Source organism: Oreochromis niloticus, linkage group LG12 (genome assembly GCF_001858045.2).
Source record: "Oreochromis niloticus isolate F11D_XX linkage group LG12, O_niloticus_UMD_NMBU, whole genome shotgun sequence".
Taxonomy (NCBI): Eukaryota; Metazoa; Chordata; class Actinopteri; order Cichliformes; family Cichlidae; genus Oreochromis; species Oreochromis niloticus.
This window is the reverse complement of record NC_031977.2, coordinates 24,995,586-25,019,344: the sequence shown is the minus strand read 5'-3', so window position 1 is coordinate 25,019,344 and position 23,759 is coordinate 24,995,586. Positions and strand designations below refer to the sequence as shown.

At 39.0% G+C, this 23,759-nt stretch overlaps 1 protein-coding gene across 1 annotated transcript; it reads right to left on the bottom strand.

Moving 5' to 3' along the window:
- Positions 1–12,167: 12,167 nt before the first annotated feature.
- LOC100704176 (corticotropin-releasing factor-binding protein) lies at positions 12,168–19,389 on the bottom strand. Its single transcript, XM_003451052.4, has 7 exons — positions 19,250–19,389; positions 19,001–19,088; positions 18,032–18,189; positions 16,852–17,062; positions 15,496–15,650; positions 12,984–13,104; positions 12,168–12,683 (listed from the first exon to the last, which is right to left on the bottom strand). The coding sequence occupies exons 1-7, from the start codon at positions 19,328–19,330 to the stop codon at positions 12,529–12,531; spliced, it is 969 nt and encodes a 322-aa protein (XP_003451100.1). The 5' UTR covers positions 19,331–19,389; the 3' UTR covers positions 12,168–12,528.
- Positions 19,390–23,759: the final 4,370 nt, after the last annotated feature.

Here is a 23,759-nt window from a genome sequence, read left to right as displayed (position 1 = left end):
TTCAGGGGTGGAGCCTTATCATATGTGTCCACTTTGGTCAAGGTCGGACAATGTATGACAGAACGAGAGGCAATAAGATTTTCATGGCGAGTCATCGAAATTCGCCGTGGCGCCACGGCCTCACAGTAACCCGAAAACTCAAAAGCTCCGCAATTTAACATGGCCCAGGTGTGTAGTTGACACTGACCAAATATGAAGCTTGTACGATGAAATTCCAATGAGGAGTTCGCAAAAGTTCGAGGCATGGAAATGGCAAAATTAGAGCCAAAATGTCACCTTCACTTCCAAATGGCGGACTTCCTGTTGGGTTTAGGACATGGCCATAATAGACTTTTATGTGCGTCTCCGAACGTTAGATATGTGTTCCGAGTTTTATACATGTAGGTCATACCCATCTCGGGGGCTCGCGTTTCTCATTTTTCTAGGTGGCGCTACTGAGCCAATTTTCCCTGGACATGTCTACGGACATTAAAATACGTAAATTTTCACCAGACCTGACGCGTCTGCAAAATTTCATGAGTTTTTGAGCATGTTTAGGCCCTCAAAAGGCCGATTCATTTGCCGAAATAATAATAATAATAATAATAATTAAAGCTGCAAGCAGCGATATGAGGGCCCTCGCACCCCCGGCGCGTCGAGCCAAGCCCAACACCTAAAACCAGCGCTTCCGATCTGATGTCACATTGATGGAATTCATGCATTTAACCACCAGCTAAAATTTCATCTCATTCAACCATTATTATAGTCGTCCCACTAGGTGGCGCTCTAACCATTACTGACAAATGGCATAACAAACATTTCCGAGCTCGAGTCTCATCACGCCTGCGACCTTTGGGAGAGATTGGACATTGTGTTTTTGAGCGACAGCAGGTTACTGCTTTTTGGCGAGTGATTGAAACTCCACGTGCCGCCATGACCACCCCGTTTCCCTGAACGTAAAAAGCTTCGCAATTTAACATCACAAAGGTCTTTAGATTCCACACACAGGAGATCGCGTAAATCTAATGAAATCCCTTGGAGGAGTTCGTCAAAGTATGAGGCCTGAAAAGAGGGGAAAATGTCGACAAATTTACACATTAATTTTAAAATGGCTAACTTCCTGTTGGATTTGGGATATTGCTCCAAGAGACTTTTTTGTACATCTTGATATCTCCAATAAGCTTGCCAGGTTTCAAACTCATACATAAAACACAGAGCAGGGGCTGTTGTTTTGAAATTTTGTAGGGGGCGCTGTGGAGCCATTTTGCGCTGTTCAAGGAAAATGAACATATAAAAAGAAATCCCTCATCACATTAGAGCTGTGCGCCAAATTTCAAGACTTTTTAAACTTTTCAAGCCCCTCAAAAGCCACTTCATCTTTCATGGTGAACTGCGTTGCCACCAGGGTGCGCCGTTCAGTTTATAGTCACAATTTCTCACTGAAGCATCAAGAGGGACTGATGGTGATATTCACCGCTTTTGAGGTGGCCACGATGAACCTGTGAAAATCAGTACAACAAAATGAAAGACATGACATTTCCTGGTGCCACTAGGTGGCGCTCTACGTATTCCTGACAATGGGCATATCAATCTGTTCAGGGCGGGTCTGACATCATCCCTGTAAAATCTGGTACTGATCAGATTGGATTTCATTGAGTTACACTAATTTGTTTCTTCATGGCGAGACCTCAATGTTCGCCATGCTGCTGGGGTCACACCCTTCAGCGAAAACTCACAGTTTTCTCTGTAACCCAAGACCAACTCCTTAAGGCTTTCCTGGAGAAATTTGAGGCTGCAGATGTCACCCATTACAATACTGTACCCCAAAGTGTAAAACATGACATTTCCTGTTCCCACTAGGTGGCGCTGTCCCTGATGTCAAATATGGCAGTTGAAATATGTTCAGGGGTGGAGCCTTATCATATGTGTCCACTTTGGTCAAGGTCGGACAATGTATGACAGAACGAGAGGCAATAAGATTTTCATGGCGAGTCATCGAAATTCGCCGTGGCGCCACGGCCTCACTGTATACCGAAAACTCAAAAGCTCCGCAATTTAACATGGCCCAGGTGTGTAGTTGACACTGACCAAATATGAAGCTTGTACGATGAAATTCCAATGAGGAGTTCGCAAAAGTTCGAGGCATGGAAATGGCAAAATTAGAGCCAAAATGTCACCTTCACTTCCAAATGGCGGACTTCCTGTTGGGTTTAGGACATGGCCATAATAGACTTTTTTGTGCGTCTCCAAACGTTAGATATGTGTTCCGAGTTTTATACATGTAGGTCATACCCATCTCGGGGGCTCGCGTTTCTCATTTTTCTAGGTGGCGCTACTGAGCCAATTTTCCCTGGACATGTCTACGGACATTAAAATACGTAAATTTTCACCAGACCTGACGCGTGTGCAAAATTTCATGAGTTTTCGAGCATGTTTAGGCCCTCAAAAGGCCGATTCATTTGCCGAAATAATAATAATAATAATAATAATAATAATAATAATAATAATAATAATGATAATAATAAGAAACAGAGCAGATACAATAGGGCCTTCGCACTCTCGGTGCTCGGGCCCTAATAAGAAACAGAGCAGATACAATAGGGCCTTCGCACTTTTGTGCTCGGGCCCTAATAATAATAAGAAACAGAGCAGATACAATAGGGCCTTCGCACTCTCGGTGCTCGGGCCCTAATAATAATAAACAGAGCAGATACAATAGGGCCTTCGCACTCTCGGTGCTCGGGCCCTAATAATAATAATAATAATAATAATGATAATAATAATAATAAACGGAGCAGATACAATAGGGCCTTCGCACTCTCAGTGCTCGGGCCCTAATAATAATAATAATAATTAAAGCTGCAAGCAGCGATATGAGGGCCCTCGCACCCCCGGCGCGTCGAGCCAAGCCCAACACCTAAAACCAGCGCTTCCGATCTGATGTCACATTGATGGAATTCATGCATTTAACCACCAGCTAAAATTTCATCTCATTCAACCATTATTATAGTCGTCCCACTAGGTGGCGCTCTAACCATTACTGACAAATGGCATAACAAACATTTCCAAGCTCGAGTCTCATCACGCCTGCGACCTTTGGGAGAGATTGGACATTGTGTTTTTGAGCGACAGCAGGTTACTGCTTTTTGGCAAGTGATTGAAACTCCACGTGCCGCCATGACCACCCCGTTTCCCTGAACGTAAAAAGCTTCGCAATTTAACATCACAAAGGTCTTTAGATTCCACACACAGGAGATCGCGTAAATCTAATGAAATCCCTTGGAGGAGTTCGTCAAAGTATGAGGCCTGAAAAGAGGGGAAAATGTCGCCAAATTTACACATTAATTTTAAAATGGCTGACTTCCTGTTGGATTTGGGATATTGCTCCAAGAGACTTTTTTGTACATCTTGATATCTCCAATAAGCTTGCCAGGTTTCAAACTCATACATAAAACACAGAGCAGGGGCTGTTGTTTTGAAATTTTGTAGGGGGCGCTGTGGAGCCATTTTGCGCTGTTCAAGGAAAATGAACATATAAAAAGAAATCCCTCATCACATTAGAGGTGTGCGCCAAATTTTAAGACTTTTTAAACTTTTCAAGCCCCTCAAAAGCCACTTCATCTTTCATGGTGAACTGCGTTGCCACCAGGGTGCGCCGTTCAGTTTATAGTCACAATTTTCTCACTGAAGCATCAAGAGGGACTGATGGTGATATTCACCGCTTTTCAGGTGGCCACGATGAACCTGTGAAAATCAGTACAACAAAATGAAAGACATGACATTTCCTGGTGCCACTAGGTGGCGCTCTACGTATTCCTGACAATGGGCATATCAATCTGTTCAGGGCGGGTCTGACATCATCCCTGTAAAATCTGCTACTGATCACATTGGATTTCATTGAGTTACACTAATTTGTTTCTTCATGGCGAGACCTCAATGTTCGCCATGCTGCTGGGGTCACACCCTTCAGCGAAAACTCACAGTTTTCTCTGTAACCCAAGTCCAACTCCTTAAGGCTTTCCTGGAGAAATTTGAGGCTGCAGATGTCACCCATTACAATACTGTACCCCAAAGTGTAAAACATGACATTTCCTGTTCCCACTAGGTGGCGCTGTACCTGATGTCAAATATGGCAGTTGAAATATGTTCAGGGGTGGAGCCTTATCATATGTGTCCACTTTGGTCAAGGTCGGACAATGTATGACAGAATGAGAGGCAATAAGATTTTCATGGCGAGTCATCGAAATTCGCCGTGGCGCCACGGCCTCACAGTAACCCGAAAACTCAAAAGCTCCGCAATTTAACATGGCCCAGGTGTGTAGTTGACACTGACCAAATATGAAGCTTGTACGATGAAATTCCAATGAGGAGTTCGCAAAAGTTCGAGGCATGGAAATGGCAAAATTAGAGCCAAAATGTCACCTTCACTTCCAAATGGCGGACTTCCTGTTGGGTTTAGGACATGGCCATAATAGACTTTTTTGTGCGTCTCCAAACGTTAGATATGTGTTCCGAGTTTTATACATGTAGGTCATACCCATCTCGGGGGCTCGCGTTTCTCATTTTTCTAGGTGGCGCTACTGAGCCAATTTTCCCTGGACATGTCTACGGACATTAAAATCCGTAAATTTTCACCAGACCTGACGCGTGTGCAAAATTTCATGAGTTTTCGAGCATGTTTAGGCCCTCAAAAGGCCGATTCATTTGCCGAAATAATAATAATAATAATAATAATAATAATAATAATAATAAGAAACAGAGCAGATACAATAGGGCCTTCGCACTCTCGGTGCTCGGGCCCTAATTATCTCAAACTAAACTAAAATTACGTGTGTAAAAACTCATTTTGATGAATTAAAATACAAAGACCAGACTCTTGAGAAATAAAGACTAACTGTAATGATTTCTGAACTTGGAATACTAACTAAACTAAAATAAAGAATATCGAGGAAGTTTTAGTATTTGTTATTTTAGTAAAATATTACCACATCTCGCCCGATGAAGCTTTGATGGACGTCTTTATTGCGTGTCTACAACACTGTGAGTCAACAGCTTTCAAAAAGGTATGTCCTTATTGTAATGCCTGTACGGACTTTCTGAGAGCTTGCCTTTGTAATATGCACTCCACAGCAATTAAAAAGTCTAACACCAAAACTGATGCTAATAAAAACTATATTAAAAGTAAACATTTACAAACAATAAAAACTTAACTGAAACAAACAAACCTGCTCTGAAAACAGCAATAAAATAGCACTTTTTATACATTAATTCAATACTTTTATTGTTATATGTGAAGATTATTGGTGTTTGTTAATCACATCTTGTTAATATCACATATATGTATCTATAATGTAATTAGACATGCTCCTAGTTTCTTAACTATAAAGCTATCATGACACAAATACAAAAAAAAAGAGAGAGAGAGAAACAAGAGAGTTACAATGATTAAAGTATAACTCACAGGACTATAAAATATTGTTAATGCTCACACTTGACCGCCCAGCGTTCTGCTAGTTCCTCCTCTTTTCCAGACACAAGGGGAAGAGGAGCATTGTCTGTCGTGGCTGGCTGACTCAATAAGAACGAGCTATATTGGGCAATAATGTCATGACCTTTACAGCTCTATAATTAAGTGCTGAACCCTACTTGTCTACATGTCTGGAATAAAACAAACAGAATGAATGAGAATAAAAAGGAATGACATGCTGAAGTTAGCGTGACATTCTAACCTCAACCTCTCAAATGCCTCCTACACAAGGCCTTTAATCCAGGGGTAAAAGGCCAAGCTCATTAGTGATTGCTGGACAGAGCAGACAGGCCAAACAGAGGTGAGCTGATTTATGCCATATATTGACAGTTTCAACTTTTTGGACTCTTTTGGCGTGATGAAGGAGTGATTATATGTTATAATTAAAGGCATACTGCCATAGTGATTGACTGAATTTTTTGGGTGAGTTGTCTCTTTAAATTGTGATGCTCTGAGAGACTCCTCCTTTTCTGGGAGCAGATTAATGACGTAGATCTATTAATGCTATTATAGACCAACAAGCTCAGACCTTGTGTGTGTGTGTGTGTGTGTGTGTGTGTGACTGTTGTGTTAGAAGAGAACTGTTGGTGCCATTGTTACAGTTTGAATTAAGCTAGAATTTATTTGATGGATGCTAAAGCTGGTCTCTCTTGGAGGGAGTGCTGATTGCTACACAGGCTGGCAGGTATCATGAGTGCACCTGTGTTGTATCTAACCTACAGTGCTATTAACGTCATTGCAGACTTTTTAAATTTTCTGTTTCAACACTAATTCGTTAGAAATTAAAGTGTTTGGGTGTGGCAGCTTCAATCACTTCACTTAAGTGTTTTGGTATGTACTGCACAAACACGGGACAAATGTATGGTTTCACTCAGGATAATTAAATTCTTATCAGCACTGGAATTCCTGGAAAATGGGTTGATGATGAATTGGTGGAACTGTAGAGAGCAATCAACATTTACAATAAAGACCAACATTAAAGAAAGACTGGTAGACACTCCCCACGTGTCAAGTACCCAGACATAAAAAGTTGCTGGTACAAAGCCAAAGTAATGAAATGATGCATTTAGAAACGATATAATGTGCAAAGCAGTGGAGAAGTTTCATTTGACACCAAAGGTCTGAAAGGTTTCCAGTTCTCTGTGCTTGCCCATTTGATCAAAGACCCACAATGAGGCTGTTTGTGTCTGTTTCTTCCCTCTGTATGATACTGGCACCAGGTAAAAGCATTTACGACCAGCATCCATTTATTTATTCTTTTCCCCCCCCCTTTTTTTTTCAGTCTTTGTAAACTATTTTTGTTTGCCTTCAGTATATGGGTTACAGTGTTACACCTGCTGGGGTGCAAATCCTGGCAGCTGTACTCGAATATGGACTTGTCCTCAGGGTTACGACTACTGCTCCACCACCCTAGGTAGGCTTCAGTTAACACCATGAGGGGCCCTAATGTCTGCATTTTCTAACAGCATACTTTAAACTTTACCTGAACAAATTGCCAGGTCATGTTTGTTGTCTTTGTTTTCTTTTATTTATATTAAAACAACAAACACTTTATCTTCTTCAGACTTTTTATTGTATAAAAATGTAATGTATCTAAATCTAAAGTGATGGATAGAAAAAACAAATAAAACATTCATCAAGAAAATTGCAGCTAGTTTATTCAGACAACATATTCTCCATCTGGTACATAGCATGCCTCATTGTCTGTGTAGTAATAGAAACCATGCAGCAGAGGGCAGTGTAGGAGAAATCAAAAGGTGGCTCTCTTGAGATTCCTGAGATTGTCAGAGTTATTGGAGTCATAGAAACTATATAACTATGATCAAATCTATTGTGTGTGTGAATCAGCGTTTACATGCAAACTATGATGACAGTCATTTGGCTTCATGTATTTGGCATTTTGTTATATAAATATGTTCTGCCATTAATTTAAAGAGCTGTTCATTGCATTGATTCTCAGCATTATTTTTGTGCTGCATTTCTCCTGATGAAATGTGATGATAATCCACTGTAGTTAAAAAAAGTAGCACTTATAAAAATACATAATGTTACCTTCAAAATGTGCACGCTAGTGATGTCCAGTATATGTGGAGCCAGTAAATGACCAGTTCTGCAGTTCTGAAAGAGAAGGGAAAGTTCACACCAAGCAGGGTATCACTTACAAAAACATTATTACATAATGACTGTATTGATGAAAAAACGTTCAGTGCTTTTCTCAGTCTTGAGCCAATACAGAGTGAAAAGGAAAGAAACTGGAATTTGGCCTTGCATGCACCTAAGATGCTGAATGTTACTCTTCCTCTTATAGTTATGTGGAAAATCTAATCTTCATCACTCAAGAAAATCATTCTTTGATTTTGGTTAAAATTTGGAAAAATATTCACAAGTAGAAAAATACTCTTATATATTTAAGTTTATAAATCTCTTTAGATCAGAGAACAGTTCAAAGATAACTAAACCAAAGGTTGTCTATAAAACCAGTATCCACTGGTTTCTGGGACAAGAAATAATCGTATTTAGACAAGAGGACTGAGCAGTAAGATATCAGCTCTAAAACACTAAGCAAGCTGTGTCTATAAACCATGTGGGTGTAATGCAGGGCAACTAATTGGTAAGTAAGATACTATAATTAGACTCACCAAAACTGGACTACAGACTTCTAAAAAGATCTGTACCACGCTGTAAGACATTATATTTGTCAGATAATTTGAGTCCAAATTAGTGACTCCAATTAGATGAGGCTACCGCTCCCTGTGTCCACACACCTATAGATCAAAGCAGCAACACCCCTACTTTTAACCTTGCACATACATTAACAGAAAAGTTCATGGACAAACATACAAGCCAATGCAGACCTGTCAAAAATTGCAGTTCCTTCCTTTAACTGGAACTTGAGTCTGGTTCCCAACAGCAATCAGTCCCCCTCAATACTCCAATGTTAAAATGTCAAAATTCACACCATTAGAAAGCATATTTGAAACCTGGTAAAACACATAGTTTTTAGGCTCTATAAACTCATAACAGTCCTGTAGGGGGGAATTTTATAATAACTCATCCACCTGGACACCTGAGATAGGTGCACGACTAAGCAGCTGGAGCCAGTCAAAGTCTGGTAGGACTCAACCACTACTTCAAATAATTAAAGTGGACATCTTCACTGTGCGTAAGTGTGTCTGCATGTGCGTGTCCGTGTGCCCGTGTGCGTGTGTGTGTGTATTTGTGTGTGTGTGCTGTTCATGCCTTTTGGGGCATTTGAATAGATTATCTGACTACTATCATGGCTTCCTATGTGGTTAAACCATGCAAAAAAATTGTGCTTCATTTTTGGTGATTAAAATGCTAAAATTTTATTTGTCCGATACCATAATTTTTCTGTATATTGTACCTGTATAGCTCAACTAAGATTGCTAGTGATAACTGATAAATTAGCAGGCCACCTTTTCATCAATGTAAGGTAACTTCTGGCTCCCAAAAACCAACATGGCAGCATACAAAATAAGTTTGCTGAAGTTTCAGAATGCTAAGTCCAAAACCAATGAGTAATATGAGTGGTTCAAACCATCTATTTCTTTTTTCTAGTTTTGCTTATCAGTTAAGTTTTACATTTTAACATGGGAGTTAATGGGACTGACTTTTTTAAATCGTCCACTTCATGAACTGCAGTTTTGTTTTAATGGCTACTGTTTGATGTAGCACAAATAAAAATATCTTCCATGAGCTGTATCCAGGCAATGCACTGAAATAAAATGAAGAGGCATGAAATCTTGTTTATCGTAACTTTTACTAACCATGTTATCAGTTAGCTGATTAATACCAAAATATTCACCACTGTAAGTCCTCGTAACTGCTTAAATTCTCAAGTGAATGGAAAGCTATATGGCAGTAGAAACCGCATAATTATGTCTTTTAAGAATAATACCAGATGTAGCTTTAAGAGTCAACTGATACAGTGGGTGAAAACTTTACTGCATGTATTGGATATGTTTGCTCTGCAGGTCAGCTGCTCTTGTTAATTTCTGAAGTAGACTGATTTGCATTAGACATGTGAGAGTAAGTGTGTGTATTCAGTCATAAAAGCTACAATATCAGTTATATATATATCACCTTTAATTGTCTTGAAGGGAAATGAAGTTGATTCACAGTCCTTCCATCAGTCTCATAAAATATATATAAAAGGGGTTTATTTGCTGCCAATCCATCCAACTTTCAGCATGAGACAAAACGTTTGATTAAAACCAGCTTTGCTAATTGAGATCATGTTAATTTTTTCTCTGCTGGATTACATCAAAGGGACAATTAGATGTGATCTCTTGTATGTTTTAAAATTGTATAGATGTAAATTAATATATGAACCTTCTTTTTAATTGTTCAAATAATTAGTGATATGAGAGCTCTCCATTAACGTGCAGTAAATTATTAGCAAAACAATAAGTGATGAACACAAAACATAATTTTGCTGAATGACCTCCAGAGTAACACTCATCACAGATAGAGGACACTGTTCACTGTTTACCAACCTGCCTGGTGTTTTATTATCATAGCCATCAAGCCAGTGGCCAGAACTGTAAAATATGATCTAAGTACAAAAAGACTGAATTTCTGGTTTTCAAAGCTGCTTCTGCTGCTGCCACTGAAAACACATGTAAAATACGGGAATGTTTATATATATTCTCTTACAGGATTAAATAGGAGTTCATTAAAAGTTGATTTCTCTTCCCACAGATACAAGCTACACAAATAAAGTCCCCAGCATTACACTTCAAGGTCTGTGTGTACATTTTTGAGGGTCTTTATAATAGGAAAAGACCAAAAAATCAAATTATATGCTACTTATCACATACTGTTGAGAGCATCTCTTTGGGAACAGATTGAGACAGGGACAGAAAGGAGGAGGATACTGAACAGAAGTGACCGATTTTTCTGTCTGATGTGTATTCATTAACCAGTCCAGTGTAAATAATATCTTAAATAAACATTACTCTCTCATTTTCTTACATCAATGTTAATAATAATATAAGCATGCCTCATTCTGTAAAGGGTCGCACATCATCCACAAGGACTTGTGACGCATTTTAGCCTGACAAACTCATTTCTAGTCCACCATGATAGGCCACTAAAATTACATTGCGGAGTATTTGATGCTGATGTGCATAAAGCTAGAAAGAAAACAAAAAATCTCACTATTTTCCTTTCAATGGCATCCAAAGTGCATTTCATTCTCTAATGAAGGCTGAAAATTGCAACAGATCGAGCGAAAAAAGACATCCGCTGGTTAATTGAATCATCACGGCTGAGCAGGTTTGAGATTAATTCCACGTAAGGAGAAGATCAAAAGAGAGCCACTCAGAAGGATGTCGAGAGGAATAAGAATGCTGAGGCTTGTGGGATAATCCCATTAAGAGCTGCACATTCATTCAGACTTACAATCCACAGTTGTAGGCCTATAGTATGTGAGAGATTAGGGTTAAACAGTCAGTGACGGAGAGGGGTCACAGTTTTAGAAAAATGTGGTGTTATAATTTTGTGCTGTCTGTATTAATCCCATTTAATTATGAGCATTGATGAACCACTACGAAAGCTATTTTGGAGTTTGCATCTGGAGCAAATTGGATTATAAAAAATAGAAGAAGTGCATGCGTCATTGCTTAATACTGATTGCCAGGAACATAATCTTAATACTGAAATGCTCATACGTGTTCAAATTGCTGTCATTTAAAGGTATATCAAGGTCATCTCTGATCTAGACTTCTTTTTTTTTAGTTTTGGTATAAGGTGGTGTATCTGTGTGTGCAGCAATATCAACATTTTACTTTAATAATGCACATTAGCGTATGCTAAAGAAATACATTTGTCACTTGCAAGGATCAGTGCCATCCATCTATGTTTATCTTCCATTCAGTTCAGGGCCAGATACGAGCCTCTCCCAGCTGTCATAGTGTGAGATTAGGGGTATATCCTCAACAGGCCACCCGTCCATCACAGGGCTAACACAGAAAAACAGGCAATCAGTCATACTCACATTCACACCTATGGCCAACTTATATGTCTTTCAACTGTGGGAGGAAGTTGTGACATCTGGAGAAAACCCACGCAGGAACAGAGGGAGCTTGCAAACTCCACCCAGAAAGACCCAGGCTTGCCGCTACACCAGTTAGTGTGGTCGCAGGAGATGGCTGCCCTTCTGTGAACCTAGTCTGGTTTTGCTGGAAGTTTCTTCTTGCTAAAAAGGAGTTTTTCCTCTCCACTGTCACCAAGTATGTGCTTACTTGTTGGTGTTTTCTCACTAATACTGTAGGGTCTTTACCTTGCAGTAGAAAGTGCCTTAAGGGAACTTCTCAACTGCTGTCACAATTCGGTGCTACAATAAATTAACTTGAATTTAATTGAATTAAATTTAATGAAATGCAATTCGAGTTCACTTCACTTATATTCAATCTCACAGAAACTCATAAAAATGCAGTAGCTCATAATCACTCTATGTATTAAGAGCCTGGCCAGATTAAAGCATTTCTCTCTTCAGCTCTAAAGAAAGTAGCATTAATGTGGTTATCAGTCAAATGGGTGGATGCCACAAAACATACCAGTAAAGCAAGCCCTGAGGGAATATGCAGTTATAGACCTGGAAAAGGAGAGCTGCTCACAAACAACAGTGAAAATGTGCTTCATCATGCAGTTCATATTTATTTCTTAAATTGTCGAGGCAATATAAAGAAAAGAGGCAGCAGGGATGTCAAACTAACTAAAAACCACAAACAACAAATTTTAATGACAAATAATTAAAAAGGAAAAAAAATCCACTATCATCCATAATTTTAAGGAGAATATTCTTTTTAAATAAATAGGCTATGATCAAAGCTAACATAATAGCTTTCTAAAATATTTGGCAAATACAATACAAAATACTTACTAATACAATTAGTTAAATGTGACACTTTCATTAAAGTGGTATTTTTTAACAGAGAGATGCATGACTGTGTGTGCTTACAAGTGTACATATGTGTATGTGTGTATGTTGTGACATCTTATTCCACAGTGCAGAAGTTTTCCAAACTGTTCTCTCGGGCCTTGGGAAGCTCATTGTGTTCCAGTAGTCGGTACTGGAAGGAAACGCGGTTGATATAGTTCCCACTGGAAACGAGCCTCACCACTGAGTTATCACAACCAATCTTCATCTGGGCTGAAGGGCCACAAGGAGAGGAAAACACATACTTTACACTCTACCATCCAAGAATTCTTGTTCTGTAGCCAGCCCCACTTATTCTGTTTACACTGGCAGCAAAAACATTTACTTTGTATCTGTATTGCAGTATTTTTACAAGTAAAAACAGCAAAGGTGTATAATATATGCAAACATAAAATTTGAATTGCATTGGATATTTCACTATGTGGGATGTTTTTATTTTGTAGGACTCTTTTACAGCACATCATAATTACTAGTAAAAGTGTTTCTTGGACACAGTGATGGGCACAAACTCACCGAGGCCACTGAGGGAGAAACAGAGGTCGGCCACAGGGAACATCTTAGAGGTATCCACCCCATTCCCTCCCAGCAGCTCCACATAGTCACCTGACCCTGAGCAGCCAGACCACGCCAGTCTCTGTAAAATAAATGATCAAGAAAATATTTTGATGGTGAAGTCCAGATAAAGAGTTTACTTTGTTACATAGAAAACTGCCATTAAAACTTCCTGTGGAGCTCTTTGGACCAATAGAAGTACTATATGTAGTATGTAGCACAGTAAGAACTGGTTTTGTTTGTACACTGTATCTATTTGTATATGAGGCAGCAGAGGTGCAGGAATGCATGTGGGTTTGGTGTGGTTAGTAAGACTACATTAAAGCCACAAAACCTGGAAAAAGCCAACCAAGTGGAGATGGGATCCGGGGGTTTCATGGTTCTCTATTGAGCAGGTGCTTGTAATACAATGAAAAAGTAATACTGCAAAGGATTCAAATGAAATGACTTCATTTGACTGAAAAATGTTTATACAAATGATTTTTGTAATATTTGAATTTGGAATACATACAGTTTTCCTTAGAATTTAAACAGAAAGAGTTGACAGGATGTTGTTTTTCAGATAATTCAAAATGAATATTTTACTTTATTAATTTATTATTTATTTTATTACACCTTTATGAGCATGCTATGTGCCACTTTTCTCCTTCCCTTATTCATAGAGAGTTGCATTTCATGTAATAGCGTTTATGACTACTGATTACTAACTATTAATTAATTAATTAATAAGTACTACTGATTTATGTTTTTTTTCATTAACACATTTTCCATCACACACTTCAGCTTTTGTTAACGTTAGTTAACCTCACTTATCTAATAGTGGATGAAATTGTCATAATAGTAGAAATTGTAGTAATCTGAGAGCCTCTGCTTAATGTTCTGGTGATTGCCTGGTTCTACCAGGCACACCAGAGAAGCTTCTCTGCATTGTTGTATTTATATGTAATGTATTTATATATTTGTTTGTTTATTTAACAGAGGCTCTGTCAAGCTGCACAGAGTAGATGAGGAGGGCAGGACATCGGGCACAGGAATGTCACAGAAAATCTGGTGAGTTTTCAAAATAAAAGAACCCTTGGAAACTATACCCTCTGCCCTTGATTTGAAGCACAAAACTGTGTCTGAGATGAAATGTCAAAGACATGGTGTAATTCAGAGGTAAGACTTATATGTGCTCTGCTCTGTTCATCTGCTAGCTTTTTTCTAAAATTCATAAACTGTTACTAAAAATGTTTATTAGACTTATGGTTATTATTTCATTATTTTTGACTCCATTTGTCATTACTATTCCTTATTTAACATTACAAACTGACGATCAGCTTCAAAAATTTAGTATGAGGGTTTAACATTATAATCTACACACAATGAATAACATTTAGTTTAGCTAAAGTGGTTTGCTGAAACTCTTCCAGCTATTAACCACAGTGATGTTTTCATTTAGTCTCATTAGACCATTTGCCGTTGAGGATTTATTTCCTTTTTTCTTTTTTTCACCCATTGGAGCGGGACTTATGAACGCAGAGTAATTTACAGTGGCAGTGTGGCTCAGCAGCCAATTTGCCAAACATAACACTGCTTTTGGATGACTCTCCAAAATCCTGGATTACTTTCAATGACAATATTTTCAGTTGACTGTGTTATAATATCAGCATGTGGTGAATGCAACAGAAAATTGGAAACTATCCTAATAGATTCTGGTATGAGTAGAATGGTCATCCATCTATAATAGGACTAACAAAGTGAGACGGTGGACCATTCACATCATTCATGATATAAAATCACCAATTAACCCAGTTGTTCTCAAACTTTTTCTGGTATACCCAACTTTACATCCCTTTCCCTTAGTCTTCCATGCTCCAGCTGCAGTGGCTCTGTTCTGAACCCGCCACACAGTTGGAGGACCACTGGATTAACCTAACCTACCATAACGTACTTTTGGAGTGTGGCGGGAGCCTGAATACCTGAAGAAAGTCCTCTCTGGCACAATGAGAACATGAAATTCTACACTGAAAGGCTTCATTCAAGCTCCAGGCTTCACTTTAGTTTCAGTCTCATAACTGTTTTTCATTTCCTGTGTTCATCAGCTTCCCTCTAGATGTAGGAAGCTGACATCCTAGTGCTAATTACGCCTACTGAGCTCTGATCGATCATTTAAAGTGATTTCCCCGTTACAGTTAGGAAAATGAAATTAATAAATTTCTATAGTTAAACAAAACTTTACTGAATTAAAATAACAATTTGCCAGGTACTAATAAAATTTGTGTGATGATATAGACAAACATGCAAATATTATTAATAGCTTTAATAAAAAAAATATATCACACTCTGAATGCCTTTAAAATGTCCAACTGAAGCTAAAGGTCTATTGAAAGTGTCAGAATTTGGCCTCAGTAAGATATTTATTTCACAGAGAAAAGAAGATCTGTGTGTGAGTGTGGGCACATGCATGTGTGTATGCATGTGTGTGATCTACCTGTGGACTTAGCTCATTGCTTTTGGCCTGCCCCAGGCTGAGTTCTGTCAGTCGGATCTCCACGGGGTAGATGATGGAGAAGCTGCAGTTCTTGCGCTGATGTGGCATCACCATGGTGAAGCTTCCCTCTGGACTCTGAGACATGATGTTACAGGCTTTCCACACGAACAAATTGACACATGCACAGACAGGAGAAGAGATTTCAAATTTCCAGTTCTCCATAACCTGAGAAACTCATTACTGACACTTCACATCACAAAGAGGACAGAATCAGAGGGTGGCAGCTGGAAAGGAAATCCAATTCTAGTTCTGATCACAGAACTGAAAGAAAGAAAGAAAACTGAATTGATAAAAGCATTACGGAAAAGGGAGTCTGAAAATGTTGCCACTTTGGGCATAATGTTCCCTTTACATTTTTGTGGTAAAGAAACCGAGCTAATCAAATGTGAAGATAGACGTTTGAAGCTTAGATTAATGAGATTACTTCATCAATTAAACAATTAAATGTTGAATGTGTATTTTTTACATCCAATTTTTGGTAAGAGCCACTATCACAGTCACTATCTAGCCTACCATTGGTAAATATTACCCAGCAGTAACGGTTACCTTACCATTTCGATCATTCGTTCATCATTTGTTACTTTTGCTTTTCCTCCATCAAACATTTATACTTCTCTTTCAGTTTATCCACTGTGTTTAGCAAGCTTTAGACTGTGGTGCTAGTTAACAATTTCAGTTGTTTATCCATACTTTTATATAGCTGTTAGCTCCATTCTGTTTGCCACCCAAACTTTTAGATTTAAGGAATGTTCTAGAAACACTCTGACTTTTATTATGTATTAAATGAGTAACACTGTTATGTTGCATGTAAAAATATGCGAGGTAGCTTTATTGTCACTTTGATTAGATCATATATAAGGCCTGGACTGCAGACGGTTGCACTTAATGGTGAACAAGAGGATAAACCACTGTTAACCTATAAATAATTCATTGAAATTGGTGTTTTTTTGTGTGTCTGCAGCCTTTATTTCCTTGTCTTTGTCTTACAGCCAGACAGTGACAGTTATGTTTCTTGACACAATGTTAACGCTGTGTTTGTCAAACAGCTGGAAAACAGGTGCATCCTTCTCACTCAATTCGTTACGCTCGCTCTTGGCCTTGATTAAAGCTCGACCAAGCACAAATGTCCAGGAAGTACACTCATCCATGCACACAAATGTACCCCTCATTTCACAAGACATAAAAACCCCCCAAAAAACAACACAAATCTTTTACACGAAGACTTGAAAGTGTTTTATGTTTGGTTCTAGATGTTTTGACCACAAACTGATCTTAGTGATGCATAACAAGACTCACGGAAAGGGTTGTGTAGCTTCTTGACAGCGAGGGTGAAGCCACTGTCAGGGCTGTGAATGCGAAAGAAGATCATGGCAACATTCTGAGAAGAGCGGCTGGTGGCTCCTGGTGCTGTGGAGGAACAGTAGTCTGTGTAGCGCTCGTAGAGGGGTAAAGGATGGTCCTGATTGCTGGGGAACTTCTCTCCCTTCAAAACCCAGCCATCAAATATCTTGAAGAGGAACATATGATATGGAATAAATACAAAAGTAATGCCTTTACTTACTTGATTTCAGCACTTATTCTGCACCTTCACATACAAAACATGAAGCAGTGTCTGAAAATAAAAGGCATTATTTTAAAAATGTGGAAGAAGCCATGGACAGCTAGCATGTCCAAATTAAACTGTCAATTATATGACTAAGAGAGAACTCATCAGCTTTATGTAAGAAACCAATTCGGTTTTACAAAAAGAAACAAGCAATCTAATTGCCAATATTTTTCCCCCATATGTTTCTTTCTTGCACGCTGAGAGCAGTAGGTGAACTGAAGTCACATTCCTGGTTTGTGTGCACAGACTTGGTCAAATAAAAATGATTCTGATCCAGTGGGTTGGTGAAAACAAATCTTTGTGTTTTCAATTAAACTTAAGACATGAATCATCATGTTTTATCGAGTAATCCGACATGACATACAGCACATTCTACACTGCTGTGCTGTGAATAATATTTAATTACAGGCATAATCCAACATGAATTTCATTCTAAAAATATTCTGTAAATCTCATCTCTTAAAATGAGGTGTGCCGTTTTGTTTTATTGAGCACATTAATCCTACTAATATTTACACAAATCTGCTCTTGGTTTCTAGATCACATGCATGTAAACCTAGGTGTTATGAAATTCTAATGTCCCTCTTTCCCTATGCCATGAACTGAAATCTGCACTGGCAGGCTTGGCTTCAGAACTAAAGCCTTCTCTTCCCACTCTTGCTCTGGGTAATGTGACCAATGCAGAAAGCATCCAGTGTGGTGTTTGGCCCTTAAACGCCGCCTTAACCCTGTTTGGCCTAATTTCAATCGCACAGGAAGAAGATGAAATAGAATTCAGGGCTTAAACCGAAAAAAGCCTCGGAGTTCCTGCCTTTCACTTGAAAGAGGGGTTGGATATGTGTGGGGGCTATTTTTAGTGAGTGTGCAAACCTTTATGAAGTCTCCAGCGCTGCAGTCGATGCTGACGTCAGACAGCTCCAGACTGATGACTTCACTGGGCTCAGCTATGATGAAAGCTGCACATGCCAGCTGTGGCTTTGATGCCACAAAGGTGAAGAGGCCATCAGTGGCCAGCATGTCCAAGCATCCTACAAACCACACACACAGTCAGTTTTCCATTTCAGGGAAAAAATACATATAAATATTCTAGAGGCTGGTACTTAGATAGAGCTTTTCTTCCCCAGCTGAGCACCCAAAGCACTTTTTATTACAAGTCCCATTCACCCAAACTCTTTTTTTTTTTTTTTGGTCAGCTCAGGGTTCAGCATCACGCCCCAGGATACTTCAACGTGTAGAATGGAAGAGTTGGGAATCAAACCACTGCCCTTCCAAGTGCTGGACAGCCCATGCTAACTCCTGAGCCACAGCTGGTCCCTGAGCCCAACCATAACAACTTTTTGCCTAACTCTTAAACTTCAAGTTACCTTAACTAACCTTTGCCCAGTCCCAAACCTACCCTGACCACACCAAATAACCAAAGTAGAATTAAGGACTTACATAGAGAGACTAGATTTTTGTATCCAAACTGGATTGGTCCCCATAAGTGACTATTACATATATACATCCCCGGAGTACAGGTGAGGCAAACACACATATGAACACACACACAGCCAGATACAAAATGCATTACACATTGGGTTCAGAAAACATACTGGATTTGAGTTTAGTCTTAATAACTGCTCATGAGGTCAAAGTATTACTCAGAGCACAGCATCTGTTTTCATTCAAAAATGTTTGCCTGGATTAATGCATTAATTATTTAACGTGTTTAGTAGCCTATGTTCTAATTAACCGACTGAATGGGCACTGGTGCATAAATGAACATTCACCCAATTACTGTTTCAAATCCAGCAATTGTTATAATTCGGTGATTTAAAGCTATTTTTAAGCAGTTCTTACTGAGCGGTCGGCGGAAAATAAAATCCTCTGATTCTCTTTTCTGGGCCAAACTCAGCAAAGAATATAATCCATCTGAGGCTTCGTTGTCCTGAAAAGAAGAAGGAAAACAAACAAGTAAATAAAAACAAACAGAAAACCTAAGATTTCACCTCTGGGCTGCTCATAAAAACTTGACAGGCATGAGTTCAGACTGCCTTACTTGATCAAAAATTCCACTTTGCTTGAGTTTAACTACAAACGCGACCTTACCTCGATGTAGCGAGCGAGCCCCATCCTTAATGAAACGGAGATCAGAAAGAGAAACAGCTGTGTGCGCAGAGCCACCGACATGCTGAAGTGCGTCTCTCGAGGAGTGTGTCCTGAAGCTGAGGGGAGAATAACGGAGCTGCCTGTGAGATCGCAGCTTTTATAGCAGCCCAGACAGGCAGGCAGGCCGACACCAGAGGGTTAGTGACAAACAAGTAGCCGTGCGGACTTACAATGACTTTGATAATGAGTGAATAAAAACGGTCATTCAAGGCTATTTTAGGGAATTTAGATGTGTAGAAACTAATAATTACTGCGTATGAATTCACTGGAGGAAATGCAATACTGGAAACATGTCAGTGTTTATTAAAATTGCTATACACAGCTTAACATTGGGTAGACAGGCTAATATAGCGCTTTGTGGTCAATTTGGTGACTCTTCATTGAAAAATATTATCTCGTGGGACATATTTGAATTGCCAAATACTGTTGGCATTGATCCTTTAAGTCTCAGGAACACTGTTAAGAGGGATGAACCTTAATTTTTTCCAAAAGATATTCCCTCATTTGCTGTTTTGATGGCCATGGTGGTGCTGGAAATACGTTTGTCCAAAAACTCTCATTGTTTTCAGTAAGGTTGAAATCTGTTAACTGCTCCAGCAAAACGGAATAATTTGCGTTATTTACATTTTAAATAAGTCCTGCTGTTACATCTTTTGCCCCGTGCATAGAGGTGTTGTCACCCTGGATGGGACCACTCCCATAAGGATAAAAATGATTCACTATAACTGCATAAATGGGTAGGTAGGATTACTAGGATCACTCCGAACAACTTTATTTTGATTTGCAGTGATCCTTAACTCTAAGGAGACAAATGCACTCAAACAATGATAGCAAAATACTCCTGAGCTATTACAGAGATTATGGATCCCCCTTACAGTGGAGGTCAAGCATTCATGCCTGTACCAGTCTCTTTCTGTGCGTCACATTTGCCCAACTGTGATGAACGATGACTCATCTGATACCACTTCTCCCACATGTGTCTCTAGACCAGTGCCTCTGGTTTTTGCACCACTGAACTCTTCAGTGTGCATTCATCTCTGTAATAAGGATCAAATTGAATCTTAATACAATACGACTCTATTTTTTGATGGACTCTTCTTACTGATACAGTCAGGAGGAAGAACTCCTGCTTTATTTTTACTTGCTTATCACACTAATGCAGGAGCATCACAATCATCAAATAGGGAATGTCAGACCAAATATTCTGTGTTTGTGTAAAATTTCCATAGATCTAAATGCTGATGTCACTTCACCATTCCTATGAAAACACCTGTTAATGGAATAGGCTATTTGACTGAAGCACCTGCCATCTGTGCCCCAACAATAAGCCCTCTTATAAAGTCCCTTCGATCTTTTCCTCTTGCCATCTTGATACAAAAGCAGAACTGAATGGGCCAGCTCTGAATTTTTATAGATGACTGGATGTTAACTGCTTAATTGTATGGTGCAGTGGTCCAGGGTGGAAGCATCTGCACTCTCCACTTTTTCCTGCAGTTTGTCACACAAATGAATATATTGAGACTTTGGCGGAGAGAAAAATGAACCTCATGCGCTCTTTTATATATACACTTTCGGACATGAATGCTCAGATTGCAAAAGTCATGAATTCTCAGATGTCCTTTGAGATACTGAATGAGTCAGAGTTTATGCAGTGCCAGTCATGAGTCAACCTTCAGCTAAAGAACCACTTTCAATTTGGTTTCAGTCTATTACTTTTGCCTGACATTTGGGCATCGGGGGGCACAGAATTGCAGTGGTTAGTGCTGCTACCTCACGGTGAAATTGCCATGAATCTTCCAGCTTGGTTTAGAGTTTTTCTGAGCATGTATGTTCTCTCTGTCTACATCTCTGTCTGCATCGACAACCTCTCACAGTCCAGTGAAAAGCATGTTAAAGTGTTTGCTAATCCTAAATTGAGTTTTTTATTTGAATTATGAGCTAAAATGTACTCTGACAAGTGGGATAGGCTGGAGTTACTGCCTATTTTGTGTTTTATCTCCACCTCCAAAATGCTGGACTTAAGTAATTTGATTGCATGTAAATTTTCCATGCCATTGTGTTGCATACGTTCAATGCAAAACGTTGATAGAATCCGGTCGAAAGAAATTTACTTGATTGGTAAACACTCAGTTTATACCAAGCATATTTTCCTTAATGAAAAATTATTTGAATGAATACATCTTTGATTCTATATATTTGATTCTATATATTTCTTCATGTTTAGTAGAGCAAAGAATCTTTTTTGTTCCTGCTTCTGCTTTCTGATCAGCAACTTGTGGACTGATGGGACAACTGTGACAACTATCTTTTTAAGGATGTGTTTTAGCTCCCTGTCCCTAATAGAGGAATTGTGAGGAAATGAGGTGTTTCTCTGCAAGAGTGTGAAATCTATGAAACACTACTGAAGTCTGACTTACTGACTGAGGTCATTAGATTAGAGAGGATAATTAAAGAGAGGATTCTACAATGATTTTTTATATTTCACATAGCAGTTTGATAAAAGTTTGATAAAAGGTGCTTTGTGTTCCACTGTTTCAGATGCTGCAATTATACCTCTATTAGACTGAGTAGAATACCATCAAGTGTGGCCTCAGATTGGTGCTTGTGCTATAGCCTGCTTGCTTCTGTGTCTAGAGAGATATAACCCCTTTGCTTAGATTTTTATTTATTTAGTTTACTTGTTTTTGCTTGCCAATTTGACAGCCAGGAAATCAAAATGGACAGCTGTAGTCTAAATAACATCTTTGGACAAAGTGAGAACAAAATGAGCAGTGAGTCATACCACATACTGCACACAAAAAAGGAAAAAAGACCGGAATATGCGTCCGAAAGGAGAAAGTGAGAAAGAGCCAACAAGGGAGAGCGAGAGGCTGCGATGTAGTTCAATTTGTTTTGACATAGGAAAGTCATTTAGAGTAGACCACTTTTAGCTGCCTGTGCTGCCACTGTGAAAGGTCAAACTCAGATGTAGCTGAGTGTAAGAGATGATGATCAGCCTGTCAGCGCTCATACACACATCTGATAAAATAGCCCTCTCTTTCTGTCATTCATCTGAAATGAAGATGAGAGACTGTGCGTAATTGTGCCTTGAGCTAATTATAGCTGACATTTTTTTCATCGTTATTAAGGTCTGTGATGCCACACAGAACAACAAACCACCAAAAATAATGAACATAATGAATAACATTTACTATAACAGCCTGTCAGCCTGTTGACTTTTAATGCTGATGACCTATTCGAGGTGTGTTACTTTCATCTAAAAGCCAGTAGTCAGTGTTAATAATTAGTTGCCTCACAGAGTCATTGTGTTGTGAAGATGCCTCAACCTATTAGCCAGAGTCTCACTGTTTAAAGTGTGTTTTGCTAATCTGAATGACACCACAGGAAAGGGAAAATGCTCGCAAAATGCTACGTGGTGTATGTGTTTCCTGGTGTTAAATGCTCGTCCCTTAGCAATTTCACACAAATGTTGTGCGTGTGTGTGATGTGGAGCTGTGATACATACTGTAATTGTTAAAATCCAATTTATTAAATGAATTGATAGATTTTAATGAACACGTAACCCCAGAGTCTGATTATACTGCTCTAAATGATGAACAGATACGGCAATTCCCTCAGTGCTGGTCTATTTGAAGAGTTCATTTTCTAATCTAATAATCATATTTAACAACCACTCTCCCTCTATTACCACCCCAAGTGTATCACCCTGACTGAATGAAGGGTGAGAAAGAATGAATGAATTGCCATCCTGTGCTACCCATGGATGAACTTTCTCTGTAAATGTGTTATTCTTGGGGAACCATAAAAATACAGTACTATCTGTACAGTACTAAAATGTACTGTACAGATAGTACTAGTACTAAAATATAGTACTAGCATGACTAAACCAACAGCACACAAAAATCTCCCAGTAATTGTGATATGAAAACACTGACAGAAAAAAACTCAGTATATTTGAATATTAAAATCAGAACATGAAATTCAGACATGTTTAAAATGTATTAAATTTAGATACCATAAATATCATCACTAAAAACAAACAAGCGCAAGTGGAGGAGCCAGCTGCTTCTGTCTTCACGAGACAAAAGGCTACAACACCATCTGGTGGCAAATGCAGAAACAGGTCTATTTTTGCTTCAAGAAATGCACGAATAAGTGGTAACTTCTCAATGATGCTCCAAGTGGCAATGACAAATCCTTCCCACAGTTTTCTCAAAAAGGCAACTGATTTGGTTTATCAGGATTTTCCTGAAGATAGAAGCAGTTTAAAAAAAACCTTAAAGGAGTGTGATTTGCTGTATCTGGGATGATTGCCCCAGCTGGCAAGATGTGACAGTCACCCCTCCATGTGGTTAAAGTTAAATCACGGTGATTGTTGACTACAGACATTAGTGTCTTAACCCTGTCTTGCTGCCCAGCATGCAACCTCCTTTTGAACACCTGCTCCCTG